The sequence below is a fragment of the Sinocyclocheilus grahami genome, unplaced genomic scaffold, assembly GCF_001515645.1.
Source record: "Sinocyclocheilus grahami isolate Dianchi unplaced genomic scaffold, SAMN03320097.WGS_v1.1 scaffold191.1, whole genome shotgun sequence".
In the NCBI taxonomy this organism is placed as follows: domain Eukaryota; kingdom Metazoa; phylum Chordata; class Actinopteri; order Cypriniformes; family Cyprinidae; genus Sinocyclocheilus; species Sinocyclocheilus grahami.
The window spans coordinates 1,676,903-1,689,931 of NW_015505370.1; the positions used below are offsets into that span (position 1 = coordinate 1,676,903).

At 36.3% G+C, this 13,029-nt stretch overlaps 2 protein-coding genes across 2 annotated transcripts in view; one reads left to right on the forward strand and one right to left on the reverse strand.

The window, feature by feature from the left end:
• The window catches only part of LOC107594808 (protein dispatched homolog 2-like), a 20,328-nt gene extending 16,401 nt beyond the window's left edge, over positions 1-3,927 (reverse strand). Inside the window, exon 1 of the mRNA XM_016285000.1 lies at positions 3,530-3,927. Within this exon, the coding sequence (XP_016140486.1) occupies positions 3,530-3,621 (92 nt within the window). The 5' untranslated portion in view covers positions 3,622-3,927. The remainder of the gene's footprint in view (positions 1-3,529) is intronic.
• Positions 3,928-6,943: 3,016 nt separating this feature from the next.
• LOC107594843 (extracellular tyrosine-protein kinase PKDCC-like) lies at positions 6,944-12,057 on the forward strand. Its single transcript, XM_016285051.1, has 7 exons — positions 6,944-7,617; positions 7,775-7,891; positions 9,302-9,573; positions 9,830-9,909; positions 10,005-10,112; positions 10,718-10,894; positions 11,646-12,057. The coding sequence occupies exons 1-7, from the start codon at positions 7,045-7,047 to the stop codon at positions 11,747-11,749; spliced, it is 1,431 nt and encodes a 476-aa protein (XP_016140537.1). The 5' UTR covers positions 6,944-7,044; the 3' UTR covers positions 11,750-12,057.
• Positions 12,058-13,029: the final 972 nt, after the last annotated feature.

The window sequence follows — 13,029 nt, forward strand, 5'->3', positions numbered from 1 at the left end:
GACTTCTATTTCTGAAAATATCACAGTTAGGAGATTTATAACGAGCGGTTCCCTGCATTATTACAGCAAAGCGCGTGATTACAGTACTAAGCCGCTGCAATGGAGCAGCTCTAATGCTATTCAATAAAAAATGATGTACATAGAGCAAAACAATGAACAGTGAAAGTAACAAAAACCTGTAAAATACATTTTAATGGGCATAATTAAGTGTGAAAATAACCGAAGGATATAGTCAAACCAAAAATTATTCAGAGACCAGAAATAATTTTTGATATTTTTTAACTAGTGGGTGCAGGACACTATAGTTCATTTATGTAAGCGAGGATAGCAAAATAAAGTAAACTGTGACAAATCATACCCAAATTCATACAGTGGACTACCAGTAAAATTGATACAAATTTGAGACCAAAAATTATTCCGACCAAGTCTGGGAAAAAAACATTGAAGTTGAGGTTTGCATGAAGCTGGGTGACAGCATGCCCAGGAGACTACATGCTGTCATTAAGGCTAAGGGCTGCCCGACAAAGTATTGATAGTTGTGTAAATACTGTCATACTAACAGCTGTCTAATTTTTGGTTGATTGTAATCTATTACATACCTTTCTATCATAGTTATCTAACATTATCAAGCTGAATTTGTTCTGAAACAGTTTTATTACCATTTTCTAATCTATAGCGAATAAACTGTGATAATGTGAGAAATGTTGAAAGTGTCTGAATAAATTTAGGTTTGACTGTATCTATTTGATAAATGAAGTTAACCAACTAACATTAAACATACTCTTTTGGTTTCTGTACCCAATATTTAAAAAATTTACAAATGCAATAAAAATATTGGTATCGGCAAGTACCAAAAATAAAAGTATCGGTAAATCGGGTGAGTACTGGAAAAAGTGGTATCGGTGCATCCCTAATTTGAATGACCCTTCAGCATCTGATGGAGCTCATGGGTTTTGGTTGTGTGCATGCTGCAGATGTTTTGACGGTTATCAAAAGGAACACAGGCTCAATTTGATTTGACAGCTTTCCAGCTGGTACGTTGTGTCAGGCGGCCTGCGTTGCCAGAACTCAGAGGTGATTGTTGTGGCCTGTCAGACTGTAAGGGTGAAATCAGTTAATCATTTCAGCATCAGACAGGGAAAAAGAGCACTTTTTTCTGACGAGACCCCATCCTGAACCCGGCAATGACTCGAAGACAGGGAAAACTGAGCTTAATGGATATGATGACTGTAATTTCCAGAGGGATTTGCTCATAATAAAATACCCTATTTAACTACAGTCAGCTTAATTATTTACTGGAGCAAGCATAAATATTCACTAAATACTTAATTCTTTTGCTCCCTTAACACCAATTCGTATGTGCATATAAATAATATTCTGCAGTAACATAATTCAGTTTGTATATTCACATCTCCCCTAAGCTTTTATACTCAGTGGATCTTGTATGGTAGGAATCATGATCTGGAATAAACACCTGAAATGTAACAGAAACTGAATTGATTGAACAGATGCCCTCACAGCATTTCAGTGGATATCAGCCATGTTGGCTGGCAAACACTGACTAATTTCATGTAGTATAATGGAAACTTAGACTGCATGAGATTTACTTCAGGCCACTGATACCCATGGTGACTCAGTCTAGATCAAAAATAATTGGACCAATTCGCAAGGGTGAATCAAGTGACACTGCTCATAGGCACATCTTATTGCTATAATCAACTATATTTTTCATAAATTATACATTCTACTCTGTAAAAAGTGGTAACCTGCAGTTGTTACCTTAAAGAGCATTTTTAAATCTGATTTAACCCATAAAAAATACTTTTGTTGGTATAAAATAATGTATTTAGGTTGATTCAGTGATGCTAAATACTTTATTTTTATTTGAATAAAATCAGTTAATTTAGATGTTTTTTTCAGTGTATGAACACATGCAGACGGAATGAAACTTGATTTGAGTAACATGTCATTCATACATAAATAATGAATTGCCATCTCAATAGTGTAATTCTTAACCCAAATATTCAGAATAATATAATTGCCACCAGACAAAAATTTCCCAGGCTTGTTTGTGATAGTTTTGCGAGATGAAGCACTTGCTTTTGTGTATAGGATATGTGCAGCCATTTTAAGTAACATAAACAACAGATAATAACATGGAACAAAAGCTTTGATTAACAAATCAAAGGCTGCTAAGAGGGGCCCACGTGTGAGGATCACACTGGAATATAAAGACAAGGCTTCTCCTGAGAGGGTCATTCTCAAATATGAGTCACTGCAGCTTCAGCTGGATCTTCTCCACCAAATCTGGAGAATGCATCTCACCATCTGCTCAGCATTACTTTGATCTACAGATAGATTTCGTCATTACAGATAATTATTGTCGATACAGAACAGGGAATCTACACGTAGTTATGCTGAAGCAAAATGTCTCAGTCAGAGTAACAGATGAGCCCTGTGATTAACATTCAGAGTCAATCATCTACCACCTCCATTAAGAGTCCTAGATCCCTGTGTAGTTCATCATTAGAATTACTGTTTTGGCATTCATTAAAAGAACTAGAATATTTCTCAAGTGTCATTATGAATGGCAAGTGTACTGTAGGTTGACTGTTATTTTTTTTCAGAACAAATGCAAATTAAAAAGCACATAAAAAGCCATAAAAATAGTATAGTAATATCTCACTTTAAAACATTCCATCCTGTTGGATACAATTATAGATACTGATATGATACTATGAAATTAATTAAAAAAAAAAAAAAACTATCTTCAAGTTGACATCATGTCAGTCCCAAACTAAGCAACTTTGGCTTATCATTACCGTAATAATAAAGCTATGAATGAAGTTTAGATGACCAGAGCATATTTATTGGTGTACACTTTTATAGAAATACTTACTTAAATTTACTACAAACATTCATTTTTATCAAGTTACAGAGCTCAAAATGTACTGCATAACAGGAATGATTTATCTTATTATATTATAATGTTTAATAAAATAAAGAATGACTCAAGTAATGTGCTTCTTATATTTTTAAGTTCAATTTCCACAGGGCAGCATATGCTGCAGAATAATATTTTGTCATTCATTGCAAGTATTTAAAGAATATTTTCCATGTGTCCTTTTGAAAGTGTAGCCTATAATATAAATTAACATGGAATGTGCCCTACAAATGAACTCGTAGTGGCTTTTGTGACCAAAAACATCACCTGTATCATCACAGATCAGCGGTCATGGATAACATAAGGGCAAACCAAACAAATTATTGAATTTAGTAGTAGCCTATTTATTTACTCGTGATCTCCTTATACTGTTCGGTTGTTATTGTTACCCTCGGAGTATTTTTCGCTTGTAAGCAAAAGCCAAGTCGGTCTGTTAGAGAGACAACTTAAAAAGCGACACGTTCGTTATTTCTGCGTATTCGCAGAAACAACCATTTAAATGACTTACGTTCGCTCACAAACACACTTGCCTCCAAAAATTAGCATTATAAGCCCCGCTATCCACATACAGTCGCACACATGTACCTTTGAGGTGCTTCCTGAGAAGGTCCCTCTGTCGTGGATGAATCTGTGATTTCAGCATCATAGCGCTCTCTAGAAATGGACACGGTATCCATGCTTTAGTGTCTGTAATATCCGACTGTCAATATCAGATGGTTAATTCTGTGCAGAATGCAATCGAAGCAGGTTCTGGTCGCGCTGTGGAAGGCAAAGCCTGCGTTTAGTGAGTGTATGGAGGCTGCTTCATCGTGGCGCTGTGATCTGAGGTATTGACAGTTCACCCGAAGGTGGTGCTGGAGATGGAGAATAAAACCACTTCGCCTTAACACTGCAAGCAAGGGTGTGTAGCCAAAGCATAGCATAGCAAATTGGAAATTATCTGATATTCTTTTCCAGAGGTGTCGTGCTCATTCAAACCAAGGGGGCACGTGCCCCCTCAGATTTTGAGCCAAGTGGATTGGAATGCAGCTTCCAAAAGACAAAAATAGCCGAATATTATTTTATATATTTGATACAATCACAGGGGTGTGAAGTGCGGCACATCTCTAGCAGCTAAATTCAAATCTGCGTTCACGCTTTGGCTGATGATGAGCCGGAGACAGACGCGTTTTTACAGCGCTGCGCATTATAACCAATCACACCTGATTCTGTTGAGTTTATGAATGCAATGGCCAATCAGAGGCGTTCAGATGAGTCATCGCTGAAACACCGGAGTTTTGTTCACTGCGCGCGTCGCTGACTGAATTCTGCTATCTGGCGAAATTATAATAATTAATTAATTTAATTAAGTGATTATAATGGGAGTTTTTGACTCGTGACCCCTCAAAAGTGTATGAAGCCTATGTTCTTTTCCATAGTCAAATGACAAAGAAACTGTAATGGTTTGCTGCATACAATGCAGTACGTTCATTACAGGTCTTATTTGGTTATGTTTTAACTGGCTAAGGAGATGTAACAGATAGAGGTGAACATCATAGATAATTGAACATCATCAGAAAAATAATACAATATGATGCACTGATGCATTTATTATAAAGACATTAAGCAACTATTATCATAGGCCTATGTTGTTATGTAGATAGCAAAGAGTTAAATGCACAGTCAGAATTTCTTGACTGTTCTCTAATTCATTTTACTTAACAACAAACACATACAGCAACAACAGGCATAGCCTGGGCCTTTTTGTAGGCAAAATATAAAATCTTGCAACACCTACACCTACCTCTCACACAAAACTTTCTGCTATTTTAAAAACATTAGCGATTTTCAAAACACTTCATTCTGTATGATTTATAAGCTTGTTTCCTCATGGGGACCAAAAATTGTCCCCACAAGGTCAAAATGTACTGGTATTACTATACTTGTGGGGACATCTGGTTCTCATTACATAGGGGATACCAGGTACACACACACACACACACACACACACACACACACACGAACCACAAAGAGCCTTTAAACCATCCCCCAAGAATAAAAACTTCCCATGACCTTAAACATCTGCCGTAACAGCATTCTAATATTGCATAATATATAAATATATACAGTATATATAAAATAACCATGTTTGTCCCACAAACCATGCCCCATCACACATTTTTGACTGACTGAAGTACTGTCCCACATTAGGCTAATCATACTGTCCCACTTTTCGAAACCACATTTCCTAAAGTGGGACACTAGGAAATTTAATAAAAATATAAAATGTATAGTTTATACATACAAAGTTATACTATATTTTGATGGACAAACATTTCATAAGCACATTAGACCAAAAAGTAGCAGGACTGTTTTGTTTCAAATTAATTTATACTCCTTAATATTAAGTTTGTCCAAACTCACTGACCTTTGGGTGGTCTTGGAAGATTTGAATTACTGGTTATATCCTAAATTTGAAGATTTACTTATTTTAACAAAGGAAAATTTATTATTTGGTTTATTCGTGAAAGTTGAAACACATGATTTAGCGATTAACACAATTATTATTCTTGGGAAGTTCTTTTTGCATAAGAACAGATTTTTGAAAATTCTTCCAAATTTCTACGTATTTCACAAAGAACTATGCCATTACTTTTTGTCACTAAAACGAATGAAGAAAAAGAATGCCTTAAACTTCTGTAACTTAATAGAAAATCTTAAACTGGCTGAAAATTCCTAGTGATATTTATTTATTTTATTTATTTATTTTATCCTCTCTTCTTCCTCTTTTCTTTATCTTATGTTACGATGCTTGTCTGTTGTCTGAATAAGAAATTCAGCATTTTGTACCTGGCCATTTATGGTTGTAAAGTTTACATTGTTCAATAAAGTTCATTAAAAAAAAAACAAAAAAAAAACTTTGGGTGGTCTTCACACAATGTGCTTCCTGTCTGATGATTGCTCTGCCCTCAAATATGACTGGACATCTGAGAGGTCATGTGATTTTGATGACATGACACCACAGCTTTGGCTAACCCATAGTTTCACTGGCATTCATGTATTTTTACGGGGGAGCTACAAACACTAGACCTTAGCTGTCCCACATTAGGCAGTGTCCCACTTTAGGGCAATTCACCCTATCTACATAGGCCTACTTTTCAGTATTAACATTTTATTTAGGTAAAGTTTGACAGAATATCATTATATTATCATGCTGTAGCGTTTAGTGTGAACTTGCTAATTGTTTGATAAAATTGTTTAATGTCTATTTTTTAAAAGTCATTTCTTTCCATTGTCCCACAATGTTGCCTCCAAACAACATTTAAAAAAATAGGACCACACTAAAATTATTTTCTCAGTTACACGACGCTATTAAATAATTACTGTACTGTAATTCTTATTATGTACGAGCGTTGCATGTGATCCTTTTTCTATCAAGATATAGTTCTTTAGCGCCGTCTTGCGACTGTAATAAAACTACCCTGGAAGGACAATATTTATTTTAATACACACGTGGTTAAAGAAAACGAAACAGCGCTCAGATGAACAACGAACCGGTAAGAGGCATATTGAGAGAGAACCCAAAACAAATGTTCATTGTCGCTAATTAAATTAGCTAGTCACAGTAAACAGTAGATTATTAAAAACAATTTATATCTGCGTATTCTGTGCTGAGATGGACTGTTTTTCTTTGTGAAAGATTTAAGCTATTATCAAATTTGAAAAAATAATTTAAACTCAAGTAGGCTAATCAATGTTTCATGTCAGTGTGTTATATTTATTTATTAAGTTGTTTGGGCGTGGGCCTGATCACCGTGTCGGGTTTGCGATAATGACCGCCTGAATGTATTATACTTTACATACATTCTTCAAAAGGTCAATGATATGGTAAAATCACATATAGCCTCTTGTTTGTGTGTCAATCGAAGTTGCATTGTGTGGGAGGTGATTATTTGGCCATGAGCAGTAAGACACGCCCAAGGGGCGTTACCACAGCTCACAGTAGGCTATACACTAAATTACAGTGCGCACGTTCTGTGCGTGTCAGAGAGAAGTATGACCGAAGAGAACGTGTCGGAGTTTCACAGTAAAAACCCAGAAAGGACCTGCATGAACTTACCATGATTTTCTCAAGGAATCCCTTTTGCGCTTTTTTATTTTTTGCTTTGTTGTTTTTGTCTTTAACGGTTATTCTGAAAAAATGGCACTTTGGTCTCCAGGAGAACAAACCTTTTGGTGATGCTGCCCGCACAGATGGTTTAACTCCAGCGAATGACAGATTGCTCCAACAACTTCAGGAAAGACAACAAGAACTTGAGCTCCTGCATATCACATTTAATATTGTACACGGCTTTGTGGATTCAAGTTTATCCACAGATGACAGTGCAAACTATATCAATGGGAAATTAAGTTTGGACAACCCAGTAACTGCTAAAACTGATATTGGCTGTGAAGAACTTAGTGGTATCAAAGTTGTTGACTTTCTTGGTTCAGGTTACACTAAAACAGTGTTAAAAGCAGCGTTGCCGCAAGGATTATTTGTGGCACTGAAATCTGTTAACCATCAAGGAACTGACCTGAGATTGTGTATGGAAGATTTTCAAGATTCCCAAGGCTGTCTTGAGCTTGTGTCTTTCAAACTGAGGAAGGAGATTGTGTTATTGCAGAGACTGCAGCACCCCAATATTGTAGAGGTAAGAAAAACACCCTTATGCAATAACTTGCACTCACTCTCCAGATTGTGCCGTTGTTACGTAATATATTAGATATGCAAAAGTTTAAAGGATGAATAAGTGCCACACGTTGCATTTTGCACTAGTTTATCCACTAAACTTGGTGTGTTCTTTCCAGCTAAAAGGTCAATGTCAGGACAGCACTCTGGTTGGTGGCATCACAGCAGTTCTGGAGCAGGGGATGCCACTTCAGATGATACAGCTTCTGCAGAGCCCCTGGGAAGAGCGCTTTCGGGTAAGAGCACCACCCCCAGGCCTCCTGTGGAGTGTTAATCAGAGATTCCCCACCCACAATCCCCCCACAGGGCATACCTGAGGTGGGGGTGGATGAAATTCTTTGGCTTGGGTGGATTAAGAGCCCCATCTCCATACCAGCTGAGCCTGATCAAATAGTACCGAGGGACAGATGTCTGTCTCAGATGTCCATCCTTTTACTTTTCTTTACCCTGATAATTTCTCGGCACCATTTGAGGGAGCTGCTAATACCTTGCTTCACGAGGCGAGAGTATTTTCTTTCACGTTCACTTTGGTATACAAGAAGCAGGTGTTGACACTCTGCACCTTTGATTTTTGATAGGTTCTGATGATGACAAATGCGTTTAAGCTAAAGGGCTGTAATCGAGTGACTCGTCTCTTTGACATTCTTGCCTTCCCTGATACACGTGGTCGAGAGTTATTCAAAAGGTGTTTGGTTTCCTCCACCTCTGTTTTTGAAGAGCTGTGGCTACGCTGTCTTCAGGGGTATATTCGAAGATGACTTAATTCCATTGCTGTGCTCTCCAGTGTTACAATATTATAGACGGAAGGAAGTAAGAAAAACCAATGAATATGGTTACAACTAGTTAGTAGAACTAGATTTTATATTTACAAATTTACATAATTTAAGTTGCACATATAGAAGGATCAGCTTACTTTATTGATGCCTGAGGGGAAAATTTGGGTGTAAACCAATGCATCAAATGTAAGTGTATGAGATCAATACTATTTACACTGCAAAAAAATGTCATACTTTTTGAGTATAAAAAAGTTACAAACCAGTGAAAAATTCTGCCAGTGCAGTGAGACGGAATGCACTTGTATTCAAGAAACATTCTGTTAAAACAAGCTTTATATATCGTGTTGTTTCTCAAGTAAATTTATTGTGTTTTGAGGGATTTTAGATATTTTTAATGGAAAACGTGTCAGAAAGACTGCAAAATTAGTATATATAAAATAAATAATAATATATAATATATAATTAATTAATATAAATTATATATATATATATACTGTATATATATATATATAATAAATAATATATTTATATTATGTAATATTACATAATTCTATAAATTAAGATTTATAAGATACATATATAAAAATTATTTTGTAATTAAGTTTTGTTGGTACATAACATTGGTGCATGACATTCACAAGTGAATAATCTCAAAAAAGAGTGCCAAATTATTATATAATTTAAGAAATTATAATAAATAAATACATATACTGCATTAAAAGTAAAGTAAAATTTAAATACATTTTTAATTATATTTTATTAGTACATAAAATTGGTAACATAAGAATGAATCGGCATTCACAAATGAATCATTTTTAACAATTTTTGCTTTTGCCAGTGTTAGTAACTATTGATTGTGTTTGTGCACAGGTCTGTCTTGGTTTAGTGCGGCTTCTTCAATATCTGTCTCGTTCACCGCTGGGTTCGGTAGCCCTGCTGGATTTCCAGCCTCGACAGTTTGTTATGGTGTCAGGAGAACTCAAGTTAACGGACTTGGATGATGCAAGTATTCAAGAACCGGCCTGTCAAGAGGACTCAGACTGCCAGCTGCAGTTTCCCCTCCGTAATTTCACCCTCCGATGCTCGTCCTCTAGAATCTGCGAAGGCTTGAACGAGATGAGGAACCTCTACAATGCCTACAGGTGAGCACTTCCCACATTCCATCCTTTATTGTCTGAGCCAGATAATAAAATAGTTGTCATACAAGAGTCTAGCATGGTCTGTGCGGGGAGTTTCATGGCAGCTTCTCCCCTCCTGTGCCTGTTATGATTAATTATCCACCCCGCTGAGTGTCAGGGCATCAGTTGTAGCATATTGATCTCGCAGCGTGAATCGCCTCTCTGCTATTCTTGGCTGAGTTTCGGATGAATTATATGAATTCATTATTTTCCTCCCCAGGTATTTCTTCACCTACCTACTGCCTCATCAAGCTCCCCCACTGCTGAAACCTCTTACTGACCAAATAATGAACTCCACAGGTGAGTTTTACTGCGAAATTCATCTTGATGAACAGCCTGGCTATCACATCAAAAGTGGCTCTATAATGGAAACTTAATTTATGTGCTTGTCACAGGAGATATGAAGCAAAGCGTTAATGAAACCCTGGTCGCCTTCGAAGAGGTTTTGCATATGTACAAATCTGGGCTGCAGCTGGAGAATTTGTCGCCATCAGTAACCAGAGGTAATGCGTTGATTTTAATGACGAATTATACTTCTTAACAGTTTTCAACTCCCATTACATACATATTCAATCATAACTACGGCGAAAGCATTCCAGATATATGCAGCGCTCCCAGCATGATGTGTCTCTGACTGCTCCGTTAAAAAGATGTACTTCAGTCATAAAACCTGTGTAACTCAATCCATCTTCAAGGGCAAGTTTTGTAGCCCATAAGACTCTCTCACTCCCTCCCTGTGAGCTTTGACACCCATAAGTCAATCACACGGCCACAATAAAGCTGCACAGAGACATTAAAACAGCCAAGCATTGTCAAAGAATATTCAAATCTTACGTCCAAACGTGTTCACAACAACTCTCGTAAAAAGTTTCCACACATTCCCCTCTGTTTTGAGATTTTGGCAGAGCCACCGCTGCAGTATGCATGTCTTTTGTTGTACTCAGATGTGCGCACATACATTTAGTAACATGAGATTCTGCCACCTCTACTGTGAGAGGACTCTGTTCTCTTAAAGTCTCTGAACATGGTAATATTTTACAAATGGGTGTTACAACAGTGTTGACTGGATCCTGGAATGATTTTGATGCATTTTTTCCTCTTTGTGCAGATTATGCTGTCCTGAAAGGAATGAGGAGTGTTGCAAATATGGAATACAGATGCTGGCCGTCGTACAACCAGCAGGGCTGCGTGCTGTCTGTGCACAGTGCCAGAGAGGCCGCGCTCATCTGCAGTTCTCATCCACAGTGCACGAGCTTCTCTCTCAGCAGTGAAAAAACATGGACCGGTCAGTGTTTGCTTTAGATTGTTTGATCTTACTTACATCATTAGCTGTTGTAAGTAGCTTTTATAGACTAATCAAGTTTTGTTCTTTGGTGTAAAAAAGTGACACAAAAAAACTTACCATTTACTTTATCAAACCAAAACTAAGCAATCTTTTTTTTCTCTACAATTTTAAAGATAAATTAAAGCCATATGTATATGCCATATGCAGAGGCGGACAGTAACTAAGTAAATTTACTTGAGTATTGTACTTAAGTACACTTTTTGAGTATCTACTTTACTTGAGTATTATTTTTTCTGGGAACTTATGACTTTAACTTCACTCACATTTGAAAGACAAATATTGTACTTTTCACTCCACTACATTTCTATCAATGTCCTCGAAGTAGAAAGTCGTTACTATGTAGCAGCTTTGAAAGTCAGTAGGTGATTTTTTTCTTCTCTAAAACGTGACTTTCTTTTTTTCAGACAGTTTATCAGTAATCACTCTTGTAGGGCTACATGAAGTGATTTCCCAGCATTTTTTGAGCACTGACCAGTTGCAAATGTGATTATGGTAGCAATAAATCCTCAGAACTGCCTCACTTTGGCAAAAACATCTGAAACATAAAATAAATATCTGATGAGCTGGCCTTTAATAAAGCGGCTACTACCTCTTTTCAACATTATAAATCATCTAAACACATAACTGTTGTGTCTGTTTGGAACAGGCTGTGTCTAACCCAAGGGCTCTCTTTGCCTTTACTTGTCTACAGGTCGACTTCTTGCCTCTTTCAGAAGTGGCTTCAGCCATCTGGTTCCAGATGTGAACTCAGCAGTGTACATGAGGAGGGTTAAAGCCTCGGGAGCAGTGCTTTGAGAAAAAGAAAGCCAGAGGAACTGAGGGGGAAGGGGAAAAATGTGAGACAAATGAATGTGTTATATTTATAGGCATCTTACTCAATGGCTGTTTGATCTTCCTGCCAATCCTACACACTGCCAAGGAGCGTTTAAAAGGATTTCCCTTCAGGTATAATTAACCTGAAGAAAAATACAGCTTTCTAACTTTTTCTCCTGTATTACGTTCACATGGGCACGGTCCACTGCAAGGACATTGAGCCTGTTTTACACTGGCTGATGCCTGCAGGAGGAAAAAGAAAACAAGCTCTTTCACAGATTTACTTTGATGTTAATAAAACTGATCAATTTCATTTAAATATATATTCTGAAAGCAATTCTTAATATCTTTTCAATATTCTTTTTAAGTAAACCAAAAATAACGATTAAAAATAATGATTTTTGTGGTATGTTATTTGAGAAAGAATGTGTTTTATATGGAAAATGGTAGCAATAAATCCTCAGAAAACTGTTGGTGGAATAATGTTGAGGTCAATGACATGATTTTCACTTTTTGATTGAGTCTAATAGCAATTCACATACAGTTATTTGAATACGCTTTTTTAATGGTGGCAATGTTTTTAATTACCACATTAAAATACATTTTTGTATTTTGGGGGACATAAAAATGTCAGGGTGATACTTTCCTGGTGTCAAAAAGAATAATTAAATTACTAAATTAATTGAAAATATACTGTATATATATATCTTAACAAAACTTCTACACTGCTCATGAATATTTGGAAAACTTTTGTCTGCCAAATCAAAGATGTGGTGTGACCAATGTGCAATAAAAACAGAAAACAGAAAATGATATCACAGACTGGACCCTGGAGACCCTCGTCACTGTTTGTCAAGGTCAATAAATCTTGGATAATTAGAAAATGTGACATTTTTATGACAAGTCATGGTTAATTTAGCGTGTAAACACACACACACACACACACACACATATATATATATATATATATATATATATATACTGTATATATATGCTGATTAAGATACACTCGAATGTATAAAAATAATTTTTTCAGTTCATCACAAAACATTTTTAGAGCCATTGAATGTAAATTTTTTTCTATATATAAAATCAACATGAGTACAAGGAGTATATTTCTTAAAACTTGACACGCGTTTTAAAACTAGATTTTTAAAAGACTTTTTCCCCCCTTTAAGGACACACTTTTTTATCATTGACCCTTACAATGATGCCACTACACACATTTTGTGGCTTCCAGTGTGTTTTTAAAGTACAAAAAA